The sequence below is a fragment of the Brienomyrus brachyistius genome, chromosome 8 (genome assembly GCF_023856365.1).
Source record: "Brienomyrus brachyistius isolate T26 chromosome 8, BBRACH_0.4, whole genome shotgun sequence".
NCBI classification, from domain to species: domain Eukaryota; kingdom Metazoa; phylum Chordata; class Actinopteri; order Osteoglossiformes; family Mormyridae; genus Brienomyrus; species Brienomyrus brachyistius.
This window is the reverse complement of record NC_064540.1, coordinates 18,635,745-18,651,341: the sequence shown is the minus strand read 5'-3', so window position 1 is coordinate 18,651,341 and position 15,597 is coordinate 18,635,745. Positions and strand designations below refer to the sequence as shown.

Below are 15,597 nucleotides of genomic sequence, written 5' to 3'. Positions count from 1 at the left end.
CCCCTCATCATCTTCCTCACTATACGTGGGGGGAAAATGAACTTGGCTCCTCTTCCAGGCAGGTTTGTAACAGTTCCGGTTGTTGTCCACGTTTTTATTATTTCCATAACAGTAGAAATGGGCATTTTAAGGCGAGTTGCTATTTTTAATTCCCTTTAATCCCCATTCCCTGACTTATAAGGTCAACACAATTCTCCCTCATTTGGTTTGCATGTTCTCTTATCTTTCCCATGTTGATGGATGACTAAGGGAATTTGGGCTCTGTGTCACCTCATGTTTGTATCCCTGTTAACCAGGAAGTCATGGATTACAGCTTGAAGGTTCCTATTCACTCCACTCAACTCAGTTGTACAATTTACAAGGGAAACATTCAGTTACATTGTGTTCACTATAATTTCTAGGGCTACCAATAATCGTGGCACATGTGTTTTTGGTAAAGAATTTATCAAGAAGTTTATTCCAAGAAAAAAAATACTTTGTGAATGAAGGTTTTTCTTAATTTTCAGTGTGACATGAAGCTGTTTCACCAAAAGGTAGATATTTTTCTAACCCTTTTTACAAATCTTTACAAGGGGTGCCAATAATTGTGGAGAGCGCTATATTTTTATTGATTTCATGTTGAGTATTATGACGTTCCATGCAAACATTTTAGGCCGTTTGGTTACCTTGAAGTGAGCAAATAGCCTTTGATTGTTCGGTAGATTCTGCATATGGAAGAGATTTACGCTACGTGCTTATGAACTGTATAAATTGCGGGAAAGTGAGATTCGATCAGAAGTGGTCGGTTGAGATGCATGCAGGCAGAGACACTCATTAATACCAGGAATGAACAGACAAAATTGTCGCTGCTCACTTGTAATCGGATCACCCAGGACGCATGTTAATATCAGGTGTGAATAGGGCCAAAGTGATTGATAACTCTTTGGGGCATTTCGTAAGTAATAACACTGGTAATATCGGGTGACAGAAGTACGGAATACAAACTGACATGTTAGGGTGGGATGTCAACATTTTATTGAGGGAATGGATATTGGTAAAATTTGAACTTTGACATAAAAATAAAACCAACAAAAAAAAGTTAACGTCCATTCCAATGAATCTGTATCCGTTTAGACTGAAAAACAAATCTGTCATTTTCTTTAAGTGGCATTTTTTTTAAAAACTTCCTCCAGACAAGAATCACAATACATTAAATATCCTATTAAGGTTCTGATCACACCCAAAACTGCCCGTCTAAGTAAACCCACCCCGGCTCCCCAGCACCCCCGTTTGCCCTGCCCCCCCCTACTCAGATTTCTCCTTCTCTTTCATGTGGAGGAAGACAATGCTGAAGATGAAGAGCCCAGCCATCATGGAGAACACGCTGGCGTAGTAAGGGTATGCCGAGGGGATGAAGCGCTCGTACTGGGTGTGCTGGAGAGGGCGCACTGACACCTGGGGAACAGGCAATGGGGGAGAGGGAACGTCAGCATTTAGCACTAGGGTGTTTCTCGATAAGCGTACTTGACCATACTTGTGGTCTTGTGTCCCCGTTTTACATCATCATCCATTTCCGAAGACCAGTTTCGATACTAAGAACAGAAGTACGGAGGACAGCAAAAATCCCCAGAAGTTGTTCTTGCCCAGTCTGAAATTTCAAGGATACATGGGTTGCATCCTTCCCAAAATGAGACCAATCCCATGATGCATTGCACTCCAAGTTTGTTCTTGGGGGGGCAAGTCAACAAGACCGCAAGTACAATCTTTGCGTCCCAGGTACCATTACACGACTGCATCCAGAGGGCTGCTCACCTGGGTGGACGAGTACAGGTGTGTGTATCCCAGCCGGTTGTAATCCACCTTGAACTGGAACACTCCATACACATCAGGCAGCTTGAACTGGACGCTGTACTTCCCACCTGCAAGAGCAGAGCAAGGTCGTTCATCCATGAAGTCTGCCACATATACATTATAGGGGCACTCTGACCGTGGGGGTTTTCCCCATGAGACAGAGGGACCAAGGCAGCATATATCCCCGATGGGACGCCAGTCCATTGCAGGGTGGGTCCATTCACACATAAAGAAGCAAAATTCAGCGCAAACGATTCAGCCAAAGCGCAACATTGGACTGTGATGGGAAATGGTGCCAGGAAATAACCAACAGAAACTCCTAGAGCGTAAGCAAACCCCACACATAAAAGCCTGGAGCGGGGACCAAACACAGCACTGCAGGTGCGAGGGAACCCAAGAAACCTACACACCGAGTCATCACACCACTCCAAAGTAATACAATACAAATGACAAAATACATAGCAACATCTAAATTGTGCATCTGTACAACAGGGACACGCAGTCTTATCCACAAAGGACCAGTGTACACAGGTTTTTAGGATAACCTTTAGGTCACCTGTTGAAACCCAGGTGTGAGGACTCTTCAGCCAATCAGTCCTCTAATTAGTAATCTAATTAGGTAGTTGCAGTGAAAACACACAGTGGCCCTTTCTGGGTAAGGCTGCCCACTCCCCCAAGGGGTGGGAGACCTTTCACGACTCTGAACACGCACCATTCTTCTTCAGGTAAGTCCTAACGAAAGGGTCGATCCTGACGAACTCCAGCTGAATATCGTCTCCATCGAAAGGCACCCACTTTCCGTTGGACAGCTTTTCGATCACGATGCTGTACTCCTGAATAAGAGCAAGGGGGCAGGGCACCATGAGACCCCAGTCTCGCAGACAACTGGAATTAGGAGTTGGAGAACCTTAGAAACCAGACGGCGTAAGAAAATGTCCGGGCTGCTCACCACGAGGTCCGTGATGGTGTAGGCGGCTGGGGGGCTGCTCTCTCCAACTGGGTGGTGGCTCACAGCCCCGACCCTCAGAACACCTTCCTCCTTGAACACCCAGCGGGACAGCGCCACGGCGAGCTCCATGTTCCCCGTCTGTGCGTGCCTTTGAGGGACAAGAAAGCCTAGTGTCTCAGACTGCACCTCGGCCGTCCGACACGGAACACCCTTATTCCTCAAGAGCTCCACTACTGGCACTTCAGCAGCAGAACAGTGGCCATCCTTACAGAAATAGCCAATACAAGTAACCACAAGCAGGCCAGCAGGCAGACAGTTAATTGAAAAAGTCTAAAAAGAAACAAGATTAATCATTTTTGATCCTGGGGGAAATCCGTTTGCATACGCCCAGGGCTGTCACGATCACACTGCGATGTAATCATGATTATACGAGGCATGTGCAATAATCAGCAGGGACAGATGAAAAATCTGTCAGGATGCCGGCTTTTTGGTACTACATGGACGACAATTCGGTAAGCAGGTTAGTAGTGTGAATATTAACAAGAGGCACATTATGGGCGTCAAGTTAGTAATCTGCGTAAATTTGGGGCATCCTTATGAATGTTTGGTTAGCGGAGCACGCCACACGCGTCCGTTTTGGTAAATCATGGAAGCGATAAGCACAGTGCGAGTGGCGCTGTAGAAGGCAGTGAAGTACAAAGATGTCGGTGGTGTGGTGGTAATTTCAAGTCCAACACGTTTATTAAACATAAGGATACGCCTAATTGTGTGCATAAGTAAATGCCCCCAAAGTACTGAGAAGCCGGCGTCTAAAGCCCAGGTGATTAATGTTCATGTGACATATAATGGGATTATATCGCAACATGATCGCGACAGCCCCAACATACAGTGAAGGAGCAAAGCAAAAAGATCAACACGAAGTGCAAAAGTCTTTCGTTAAAGTATTTTTTAAAATGTTCTTAGAAATAAACACAAAGTATAGACTTTTGAATACAGAAGGTCCTAGATTCTATTGACAGGCTTAACAGTAAGTTATGCCTGAGAAAACAGCGGCGGCGGCAAGTGGGCGGAGCTACCTCTCAGAGCCAGGCACGGCCTTCTGAACCGGGGAGTTGAAGAAGGCGTCGCTGAAGAACTGCAGAGACCCGCTGAAGACTACCCGAGCGTTGTTTCTGGCCTGGAGGCCTGCGATCAGCAGGGTGTTCTTGCCCACTGCGTGGGGGTACTATGGAAACAGGGGGAAGGAGGAACACACATCATCTTCACATAGCTGCATGTGCTTTTCCAGAAGAGCTGAAATGTTCATAATGAAAATGCTTGAGATCGCAAAGGTTATAAGATATATAAAGTAACTTATCAAAATACATAACGCTGCTAAAAAGTTTAAACAACTTTTCAGAGAAAGAACTGCAATATATCAGAACGTTTAACATATGACCAAAGAAATGCCTGTGCTATTAAACCAGCACAGAAGTGCATTTAGCTATTCCATTGTACATGAGCTCTGTAGGATATCAAGGCACAGAGGAAGGTACCTGGGTGATGGGGCGGTCAGGGAAGAAGGAGTAGGATGTAGAGGAACCGGTCAAGATGTCCAGCACCAGTGGGTTATCGGGGTCAGCCACCATTCTGGCAGGAAGAGAGGTTAGATCAGTTAGTATCCACCATAAATATAGGCTCACAAAGATACAATCCCCGAATTAACCAATATCGCTGCTAAGTGAATAGAACAAAAGTTTAAGTGCTAGAAGTTTTATAAGTTGTTCATTGCAGTCGGCTGTTGACTTGTAGGAAAACAGAGACTTACCCAACACCTTTGAAAAGAATGGGCTTCCCCGTGGGCCTGCCAACGATGGTGGGGGCTTTGAGAAGATTCCCCGGATCTGCCACGATCAGAGTGTGCTGCAAGTACATGGAGGACAGGGAGAAAATGGAGTGGAGTCTCATTGGATCTATCCACACTCAAATCTCTTTAACTGGTTCCTAGCCTCATGTGAACAAAAGCTAATGAGGTCACAGGTAAGCCTTGCTCACCTCTCCTGGGTCAGACACATCATAGTTGTGGTGGTCGATGACGCCGGTCTTCTCCTCATCAAACTCAATCCCACACTCACTGCCCAGCTCTCTCAGGGGGTCGCCTAGATCAACGATTCCATGAAATAATCCAGAACTGCCAATCTGCTCATTTCCCATTATCGTCCCAGCCTGCCAATAAAAAGTCTTAAGAAGACCTTACCGATGTCCGAACTGGCAGCAACAAGGACATTACCACCCCCGTCGATGAAAGCGGTGATGGTCTCCACGTTGATGTTGCCCCCAAAGTCTACAAAGGTTTGCAAAACATCAGAACACCACACTACTCTTATCCTGTCAGAAAAATACCAATGCTGGGTTATATATCTCCTAATAATATAGATACTTCAGTATTCAGATGTTTCCTGATGTTTTTACAGTCAACCCTGACACCGAGCTCCTGTTATAACACTTACCTTCCACAGATGGAGAAAAAATTATGAGATGATCATAAAGGAACTGGCCATATTTGATAAGAGAGAGGCCAGGGTCGTCGGCAGTCTTAAAAGTCAAGTCAAATCCGCGATCTGCGTGTCAAAAATAGAAAAATAGCAGCCAAAATATTTTAACAAGCTAAGGTCACATTATGATCAAGTTTAAGTTAAAGACAAGGTTTGCGCAAACACAGCTAAAATGAAATACACTTGCAATGTGTACATGCTTGAAAAGAAATTTAAATTTGCTCTTTTAAGCATGCACAAAACAATCATAAATGCTCGGACGTGACCAGAACTTATTACATTGCAATCGCAAAGCTGATAGGCTGCAGACAGGCACAGTAAAGGTTCGCTAACCTGAGAGTGTGCACGCGAACAAACTGAGAAACATCCTAATCACGAGCATATTGTAATTTCTGTCGTGTAATGACACAGACGCTCAAAGCGACATATATTCTTGCACATACCAGTTAAACTGCGGAAGAATATTGAATGAGTGTCTTTGATGTTAAGGTTGTCCAAAAGAACTAGTGTTTTCCCGTCAGCCACCGCTCCATGAAGCGTCCCCAAAATCACAGAGAAAATGAAGAAAAAGCTGAGCTGGAGACTTGTCTTGCATTCATTCCGGCACCTAAAAGCGGGCAAAAACCTAGACCATCTCCTGGTAGTTACTGTTCCTGCCGCCATCTTTCCACTGAGAAAGACGTCAGCGCTCATACGTTGACCTTTCAACTTGTTTCGCTCCTCCAATCACACGCCAAAAACTAGGAGCGGTCACCAAGACAACCAAAATAGCCGTAAAGCGACTCATAAAAGTCGCACATAAGGTTACCAAATTGCTCAGTCAATAAAATACCTATAAGCATAGCACAGTACTAGTTGTTAAATATATACCATGTAGTACTTTATATATAAGTAGAGTATCTCATATGAATTCATTTTAAAGCACACATTTGTTATCGCAATGACTCCTCTGAGACCGTCTCCAAATCGTCCAATCAAATGACGACAGCTCCATGCGGAAGTGGATGACTTGCTGCAACGTGCGATAATCCCCAGATCAAGTGAAGTGAAATCGATGGAACTGCAATATAAGCTGTTAGACCTGTAGGTGGATACCGTTTAGTAAGGCAGCGTGGTTAGGGATTTAGGAATATCACAAATATGAAAGATGTAATAACCGGAACTTTACTATTATTAAGTTATGCACATATCACTTACGTTTGTAATAATTTATATTACTGGGATAAGAATGTTTAGGAAGTTCGCCTTGCTGGTAACCACTCTTCCGAGTCCTGAGTACCTCAGCGAAACTCACATGACTCCCACAACAGATAGACAGAGCTTGGAATAAAAGCCGCAGTCTTCCTGGTAATGATGCATATTCATGCGTAACCATAATCACTTCTGAAAATGACACTTCAGGAGGTCTGAGCCTTCAGGCCGCTCCTACCATAACCTACATTCAGTGCTATTCCTAATGTCTGGTAATCCATGCATTAGGGAAGAGAGAATCGCTTTCTGAATGGGTGGTGCTGAAATGTCAAAATGTGCAGAATAAACTGGAGCTGGACACCATGGGAATCAGTGCATGATTTTGTTCCTCTTTTCCTTCCATCCATCCAGCGCTTATCCTGATCAGGTTTGCAGGGCGACCTGGAGCCTTTGGAAGACGGCATAGAGCACCTATGGTACAGGGTAGGGAACACTCTGCAGAGGAGGCCAACCAGTCACAGAGCAGTTATGTAACATTACCTGGAAATAAATGATTTCAAGTATAGGAATCACGCATCAGGCTAAAAATGACAGATTCATAGGTGAAATACGGTGCTACACTGAGGAGATCTGGAGTGGGACATGCTATGAGTTCTCATAATACAGCGGAATTAACTGTCAAAAATGTCAGACACACCAGCTCTCACCAAACTAGGCAGGGTGTATTTTCCAAGAATAAAAGACATCAGAATCATATTTAGCTGCCTGCCTGGAGGATGCCCTGAGCAACGAGGGCAACTGAAAACTACTGGAATTCAGTGGCTTAAGAACTTGGGAGTGGGGGGGGGACATATATCCCACAATACTTCATTCAGATTCACCCCCACCCACCCGAATACATGAATCTTTGTATTTAAATGATTAAGTTGTGTCCCCCTCAGTATCAAATTCTCTCCCAGCCATTTCTGGAAACAGTGTTTATTTTCCATACAAAACAGGGACTTCTAGTGAAAAAGGAAATAAAATACAGGCTTTGAACTCACCACCATCACGCACAACAAGGACAAAACTTTGTACCCACTGTACCTGTTTGCCTATGCGGTCCGTCCATACCTGCATATAAGGTCATGATTTTTGAGATGCACCTACAGTTCAGTCACCAATTATTGGCTTCTTCTGAATTTTGCAAGTTGCCTAACGTGGCTTTAAAAAGCTACATATCAAATTTCTGATTGTCACATCTCTTTTATAGTTGACACTAGCTGTTAATTGCCATTCCGCCTCAACATATCTACCCGCTGAATAAGAAGGTATACGTGCCTGTACATGTAGAGGCTGGGCTGGCTTTGGTGAACATTTGGCTCACTCGAATGCTTTGTGGAATGGTAACGATACTGAATCTGTCGCCATAACAGCTATTTTGAACTTTTTAGTGTTTTGTTAGAGCATTGTTTTGGAAGTACAGCTGTAGAGTGAGCAGTTAGGTGTCATATACTATATCTGTACAGTGTAGTACAGTGTAGCTAATTGACTGAGGGACTGCAGACTGGAGTCCAGAACTGCATGGGTGAACTTATTACTGTATACCACCAGAGGGCAGTCATATTCAACATTAATTTCTTAGACTTATCTAGTCATGTGTCTATATGTGTATATCACAGATATCATATGTATACAATGATGAGCCTAAACATTTTGGCAACCCCTGCTTAAAGTGAGTACTGTTGGCTGTCTAGTAAAAACTACATGTGTGAACATCTGGGATATATATTAGTCGTTAAGCTAACATTCAGTTCCTGTGGTCAACATGCTGTATGCAGAAGAATTTTGCAAGAGGTTAAGATCTGAGTAACTTTGATAAAGGCCAAATCATTACGGCCAGACAACTGGGTCAGAGCATTTATGAAACGGCCAGACTTTGGGGTGGTCATTGTCAGCCGTAGTGTATGGGTTCCAAGGATGGAAAAACCATGACCCGTCGACAAGGTGTTGGATCTCATCAATGTTGGATGTGAATGAAGGCTATCCCATCTGGTATGAACCAACAGGAGGCCCACTGTGGCACAAATGGCAGATGATTTTGATGATGATCACGGGAGCAATGTGGCATGACACATAGGGCACTGAGCTGTTCTCGTACAGTATTTATGTAGACCACTATTGTGGTGACAATACTGCATGATGATGAGATTGTAGAATAATGATCTCAATATGGAACCATGTCTCACCACATTGGTGTCAGGAGTAGAACTGAGTGGTAGAGGAAGAAATTTAGACCAGCAAGGGAACATCTGGCATGATTGGAGGACAGAGTGTTCTACCTACCATGTTTTCCAAAATATGCTGACCACTACTGTGGCACAGCCCCTTCCACAACTCATTTGGGACAAACCCACCTTGGGGAAGCCAATGTCAGTGACAGTAATGGACAGGGGAACCACCAACATTTTACTCCCCCCCCCCCCAATATCTGTGCAGTACAGGATGCAGAGTGCAGGTCACCTTAGCTAGGACATCCTTTTCCATTGTTCAGGGGCTTTGGCAATTTTAGGTAATGCTGTTTGGACTCTGCAAAGCCCCTGCAACATTTATGTGCCTTATGGAGAAGATGACGGCCTCCATGACACGCTCCTGTGTGGGGTACCTTGATGACACATTGGTGCACGCAGAAGATTTTGATGGAACCATACACCACCTGCAGCAACTCTTTGCAACCATCTGTTGGCCTGTCTTCCACCTCACCCACAAGAAATGTAGCATCGTTACTGGGCCACATAGTATATGCGGTGACTGGCTACCAAAGAGGACGGCTGTCCTGGACTGGCCTGCTCCTCAGGACATCACTGAGCTGTGATGATCCCAACCAGTAGTTGGGATCAGTAAAGTCCAAGGTTGGAAGAGAGGGAGAACATGTGGTGACCTGCAGCAGCAAAGCCTCCAGCTGCCCTGAGCATAAATACTGTGTTTCATACTAAGAGGTTGTAGCTTTGTTCCAAGTAATCCACCACTTCTGTCCCTACTTGTCTGGCAGGTGCCTTCTCCTGCAGACAGATCATGCATCCACTGTGGCTTCTCGTAAGGCACCCATGGAACAGCTGACTTGATGGATTGGAGCACTCCAGGACTACAATTTTGATGTTCAGCCCCAGACTTTCCAGCCTGTAACGCCGACCTGCACTCCTCAAACCCTTCTGCAGTTGTGGAATGCCAGTACCGTCAATGGCAAGAAGAGTATGGCTTTGTGACTACCACGGTGGAACCACGGCTGATGGCGGTCTACCCACTCTCAACTAACAGCTATAGCAGGGGTAGGAAAATTATCTTGTTCTGCCAGGGTATAGAGGTGGCACATGGGAAGGCCATCAGAGTGGAAGATAGTGTTAGCGAATGACCCTGAAAGGAGGGCCTATTCCTCACACTTGGACTCATTCATGTAAGAGGAAGGCCTTAAGTTTAGATTGGGTTGGGCACCAGACAAGGGTTCCATAGTTGGCTGTCACCCCCATGCTCCAACCCCTGGCACTGGCTATGGCTCGGTAGGAGTGGGCCATTTTGCAACATCTCTGAAGATAATTAAAAAAGGCAGGATGCCATTAGGAGTTCCATGTCCATTGTTGCAATGCTTACAAGGCCCAGAAAGGATCATTCCATCGCTCTGATCTCGATACAGCAAACTGTGGCGTGGGCCTCCATGGAGTGCATGAGGCATAAATATCCTGCACCCATTCCTCACCATGGTATAGTAAATGTCTTCCCTAGTGCACTTTTGGGGCTGCACTGTGGCCAGAAATGAAACTTTGAGGTGCAGGTGTTTAGTGAGGTCTGATGGAAGACTCCCGCTGCTCTAGTTCCATTGCAGAATGTTCTCCTCCTTGAGTACTTCCACTGGATCATGACTGTCCAGCTAGCCACCCTCATCAGTTCACACCAGTGCGACAGGGTCTGCTACCTGCGTGTGGTCTTCCAGGGGCATGCCAGCAGCTGTCATGCTTAGGAAAGACCTAAAGAAATGTGGGCCTCACTAGAACGCTTTTTGGGTACCCAGCAGAGGCTGAGGAGCAGAGTGAGGTTGGCATGGAGTACCTATATTAACTTCCGTTAGCAGCTCTGGGTGGTACATGAGCTTGCTTGCCCATCATAAGCAAGCATACGACACGCTTTGTGACAGCCAGGCCTCACCCCTAGGGACGTCAGCGCTGGGGAACTCAACACACGGACCTTTGGGGGCAATGTACCCTGGCAGAGAGCTGCTGTGCACTTCCAGTATATCCATCCCAGCATGCTTTGCAGCAAGCATGTTGCAGAATAGTGCTCGGTTGGATGGTTTTGATTTATTTATTTTACTGTTCTTTTGACTTTTAATATTGGTTGTAGTGTGCTTGGTGTTCTGTGTATAACTTACAGTTGTCATGTGGCGTTCATTTCCACCACCGTCACAGCAACAATATGACGATGATGACAGCATGCCTGTCCGGAACATTATTCGTGAGTACATGGAATATTCTGGAAGCTTGTTTACCTGCTGTCTCAGTTTTGCTATGGAGACCCAGCTTGGCTACTGCTAAAGACACAACCTTTCAGATGCCTGTACCTTAATTTCACAGCCATTTAGGAAAGTTTGTTGTTTAAAATATGGGGCGAGATAATTTTGAGCTACTTTGCTACCTTCCTGCAGGTCTGATGTGGAAATGCTGCGGGATGCGCTCTGTAGGGTTAGAGTAAAATTAACTTAGTATCCAAATTTTCCAGTAAGGGGCAATATTATGCAACCAAGGAAAACAGAAAAAACATTCTGACAATAACCCTGCAGCAAGTCATTGGGTCTGTCAATGCTAATTCCATTTAGGGTTTAACTCTGCCATTAATGACTTTTCCCTTCTTGTATTTTTTCTGCAGACACTCGTGTGCAATTTAATTACTAAATCACTGGTGCAGATATGACAAACTGTGCAGATTTTTAATAGCTGCCAAAATGCATGACATTATCGTGTTATAAACTCATGAAATGTGGAACAAAATAACTTATTTGCAAACAAGATGACTATTTTGTATGTCACAGGTTCTGAAATGTGCGTCTTCTACATTATTTTAAAAATCTCGCAGGACGTTTGGGTTATGATAAGACAAATTGTTGTTGCACAGCCCTTAATAATATCACTCAAAAGCAATCAAGATATTCTGAAAAAAACATTTCATTTTTCAGTTGTTTTATTGAGTACAGTGTGTTAAATATTTATTACAGCTTTTCAGGATGTTGCATGAGTTTGTATTCCGCTATAACTGTGCCCAATATAAGTAAATACTTTGTGCAAAAAGTTTACAATTTGGGTATCTATGTCTTTCTGATCAACATGCTCAGAAAGTCACAGAGATGAACAATATATACGTAAGTACATTTATATAGAAGGTGCTGGAAAAATGGCATGCAGGGGGGGGGGGGAAGAGACAAAGGAATGTGGGGATGACATGATGTCATGGAAAAAAGGATTCTGGGTAATGACTAGAGACATCTAGTATAAACAGCAAAGGATTCAGGGAATGTAGGGAGGGGCAGGGGGACCGTAGTGAGCCACACCGTGTCAGATCTTTATCTCGGAGCGAAAGGTCTGAGCATGCTCCAGTTTAGCTGGATGCCTGCGTGCCTTTACGGTGAGAGTGCCCCCATCCCCGAGAGATGATGTCACTGAGGTGGGGTCCACATCTTCTGGCAGCTGGCACTTGTGGGCAAATGTGTTTGTTACTGTGCCATCTGCTGCCAGCTGGCGAAGATAGGGAGAAAAAGAATTACAGGGCAAGAACAGTGGAGGCAATTTGGAGGTGAATGGGGTATTTATGAGGATAAAAGCATGAAGCATGAGAAGAAAGTACTGTACAAGTATCGAGAAGCTGAGCAACAATATATCGATTCTGTGCGTTTCTCTCATGTTTTCTCTCTTCGCTCTGTTTTTCTCTATTTAAATTCTGGTCCAGCTGGTTTTACTGACATAACATAATATTTTTTTTTATTTCCAAAGTGCAGCAGCAGTTTACAAAATGGTCAAAATGAGAAATATGCTATTAAAGAATAAGGTAAACGTGTTTTTACCCTCTAACTCCCAGGTTCTTTAGGGATATATAGGAAATCAGTGCTCTGGGGGCACACTGGCTCTCTAGGCCTTATATTTGTACAATTTAAGAGCAAAGTGTTGCTCCCATACTAATCCTGCTGTTCTCCCCATTTTCAATTGGCAGCCTGTCCTTCCATCTTATTCTGTATGTTATTGCTTTGAGTTGTTTAGTGTTTTCTGTTATGGTTTCATGGTGGTTTGGTGTCTTTTTCATGCCTTTCATCTCTCCCTATGCTTTGGTTCACTCAGCACCATTGAGTTTATTGCTTTATCATTTGGCCTTTAGTGGCCAATCGATTTTGCATTGCGATGTTCTGACGCCGTCTTGGTTGCTGAGGGTTAGTGAAGTGAGCTGTAGGACTGGCTGCTTGCGGGGCTTTTGTATGGGGTAACAAAGGTAGCCATGAGGTCCCTGGTACAGCTCACCTTCTCTGCCCGAACCTCGATCTGGTTGTTTGAGGTTGTGACAATCACGTCCTCCGGAGAAAAGCCTCTGACATCCACTGTGAACTGGTACGTGTCTCCCAGCGTCCTGACATTGCCTGACTGACCTGGTGGGGGCGATAAGGAAGCAATACAGGAGGCTTAACGGTGAGAGGCTTCAGAGCTTTAACAAGACTAATTTAGGTCAACTCACGCTGACCTCTGACCTACGACCTATGATGCAGGTTTATTTACTCGTGTCACCTGTCCATGACCACTGTCCTTTGACCAGGAGATCAAAGCATGTCTCAAAGTCCGCACCTGGCTCCGTGCTGTCGATGTGCTCACACACACGTCACAGGTTGGTATGTCTGTATAGGCAGCGTGTGCGTAAGGACATACTCACTGCCACGTAACGTTCGGCCCAGTCTCGCCAGCTCGGACACCATGCCGTCATTCCCAGCATGTGAAGTCACAGTCCTGGCCCTGGACCAGGCATTCCCTGGCTGACTTTCGACCCCCCCCCCCCCCCCCCCCCCCGAAACCTCCAACCCCTCCTTCACAGGGTGTGTTTGCCCACAGACTAAAATATACCCCCGGCCTGGCACAGTTGTTTCGAGTGACTGCTGGCCCAGGGTACACTATCTGGGGAGCCACATATTTAATGTCACACTCGCATTTACAAACACACACTTACAGATTGGCCGTATGCACCGATACGCACACTTAAACAAACAGAGGGACAGTGATACAAGCACACAAAATTACTCAGAGAAATGTCTATACACTCATGCACACACCTACACACTCACTCATAAAGGGCGTAGATTTGTGTATGGACAGTAGGGACATGATCCCAACATATTGGGGGAGGCCCATGTGTGTTTAGGGGTCCCTACTAATGAACCAAACTTACGCCCTTGGTCATAAACACAGGAAAGTCATGTGTTTATGTTTGCAAAGTGCCCTGTGCTCCTCAGTGCTCCCCCTAGTGCTGAGCAAGAGCAAATGCACTCATTTATTCTCACTGTATCTTCTGCTCAGTCGGATTTTGCTGGCCCAGCCAGCTACGTCGGGAGAAAGAGGAGTCGAGATGTGAGAGGATGGGCGAGAGACAGGACCAAACAGCGAAGGGATCCGGGGCAGGTCACTCTTATAGGCGACGTGGGTGGTCACTGAGGGCTCCATCTTCTGAGAGGGCACCAACTTAGCAAACCATCTGTGCCACCCACCCCCCTCGAGCCCACCTTGCAAGTTTCACAACCATCACCCACCCCCTACCCCTCCAGGGCCGCACCATCCGAAACAAAGTTAAATTGCCTAGGGGGCGCCATAGGGGTTTTGACTAGCCCTGCCGAGATTGACAGTAACCTCCGGCGTGCATCCCAGGGCTTATGGCCGGGGCTTTGCTGGAGAGGCTGAAATGTAACAGTACGGTCTGTCTCCGGCTCCCCTGGCTAGTTGTGTTGGATTGATTTTAGCTACATATGAAGAGAGCTCTGAGAGATCAGGACGGCCATCATAAGAACAGGCAGCAGGTGTATGAAGCAGCCGCACAGGTCCAGACATCTGAGGCTCCACAGCTTCCGGAGATCCCGCCGGATCGCATTTCCAAACACGGTAACCAGAGGAACAGCGTTGGCAGGAAAACTCACCCTCGAAGGTCGCCGAGCCGTCCCCCAGCGGGGGGTGCACGAACGACCCAAAGTCCTCCCCGAAGACGCCTCGACTCTTCTCCGTGTAGCTGGACGAGGAGGCCTGGTGGAAAGTGCGCTCCGAGCGAAAGGCGGACGAGGTGGACATTGATGGTGGGAGGGGGAGGCTGGAGTGTCGAAGGAGATCAGGAGTAGGCTGCCTCGGCTCAGGGCCTCTATGCCTCACTTTGTCTCTCTGCCTTCAGCCTCTATCCGTCTTTGTCTCTCGATCTGATTTGGCTGCTATTTCCTTCTGAAGTTGGTCTCTAAAATCCTCTCTTATCCCAACAGGCCCCTCCTGTCTTCTCCCTCTGGCTGTAGGTGAACTTTGTGCACATCCAGCCCCCCTGGCTTTTATACTGTGGGTTGAGTAATGGGATTTTACTGTGCGTGTGTGTGTGTGTGCGTGTGTGTGTGTTTAGGTGGACACGATGGGATGCCACAGGCTCTATATTTGTCACCAGAGGGATGGAGGGGGGTGGGGGGTCTTCAGTATCAGTCCATGGAAAAGTTTTGTGACGTGGGGGGGGGGGGGGAGCCTTCACAAGGTCGAGGGCAGATCTGTGACAAAGAGGGAGATGGAGACTGGTGGGGGGAGGAAAAACAGACGGGGGGGTGCGACTAACAGTTGGCATTGCAGGCGCTGTTCACTCAGGCCAGAATTAGCTGTGTGTGCTCTCTCTCCGCTGTCCCCATTCCTCTCTCTCCTGACAACGACACATCCTCCCATCAGCCCTCCCTTTACTCCCTTTTTACTTCTTGAACACTTTACTTCCTGAACACTTCTTTACATGTGTGTTCAGGACCACGATCCCCATGTGTGTTCAGGACCACGATCCCCATGTGTGTTCAGGACCATGATCCCTATG

The 15,597-nt window shown here is 46.0% G+C and overlaps 2 protein-coding genes across 2 annotated transcripts; both read right to left on the bottom strand.

Moving 5' to 3' along the window:
• Nucleotides 1–991: 991 nt before the first annotated feature.
• Nucleotides 992–6,015, bottom strand: ddost (dolichyl-diphosphooligosaccharide--protein glycosyltransferase subunit (non-catalytic)). The gene is made up of 11 exons (XM_049023163.1): nt 5,757–6,015; nt 5,269–5,379; nt 5,016–5,102; nt 4,814–4,917; nt 4,587–4,681; nt 4,315–4,408; nt 3,856–4,004; nt 2,780–2,927; nt 2,543–2,663; nt 1,792–1,898; nt 992–1,434 (listed from the first exon to the last, which is right to left on the bottom strand). Exons 1-11 carry the CDS (start codon nt 6,004–6,006, stop codon nt 1,285–1,287), a joined length of 1,416 nt encoding a protein of 471 aa, XP_048879120.1. The 5' UTR covers nt 6,007–6,015; the 3' UTR covers nt 992–1,284.
• Nucleotides 6,016–11,694: 5,679 nt separating this feature from the next.
• Nucleotides 11,695–15,138, bottom strand: LOC125747716 (heat shock protein beta-7-like). The gene is made up of 3 exons (XM_049023164.1): nt 14,690–15,138; nt 13,038–13,162; nt 11,695–12,263 (listed from the first exon to the last, which is right to left on the bottom strand). The coding sequence occupies exons 1-3, from the start codon at nt 14,835–14,837 to the stop codon at nt 12,084–12,086; spliced, it is 453 nt and encodes a 150-aa protein (XP_048879121.1). The 5' UTR covers nt 14,838–15,138; the 3' UTR covers nt 11,695–12,083.
• Between the last annotated feature and the right edge of the window lie 459 nt (nt 15,139–15,597).

What these genes read in the sequence shown, in the direction of transcription:
- ddost (XM_049023163.1), bottom strand. Translation starts at nt 6,006, where the DNA reads ATGAGCGCTGACGTCTTTCTCAGTGGAAAGATGGCGGCAGGAACAGTA. An exon ending in ATTCTTTTCAAAGGTGTTGG is followed by an intron (nt 4,409 to 4,586) that starts GTAAGTCTCTGT and finishes TCTTCCTGCCAG; the next exon opens with AATGGTGGCTGACCCCGATA. An exon ending in GCCGTGCCTGGCTCTGAGAG is followed by an intron (nt 2,928 to 3,855) that starts GTAGCTCCGCCC and finishes TGTCCCTCAAAG; the next exon opens with GCACGCACAGACGGGGAACA.
- LOC125747716 (XM_049023164.1), bottom strand. Translation starts at nt 14,837, where the DNA reads ATGTCCACCTCGTCCGCCTTTCGCTCGGAGCGCACTTTCCACCAGGCC. An exon ending in CGGCTCGGCGACCTTCGAGG is followed by an intron (nt 13,163 to 14,689) that starts GTGAGTTTTCCT and finishes CGCCCCCACCAG; the next exon opens with GTCAGTCAGGCAATGTCAGG. An exon ending in TCGAGGTTCGGGCAGAGAAG is followed by an intron (nt 12,264 to 13,037) that starts GTGAGCTGTACC and finishes TATCTTCGCCAG; the next exon opens with CTGGCAGCAGATGGCACAGT.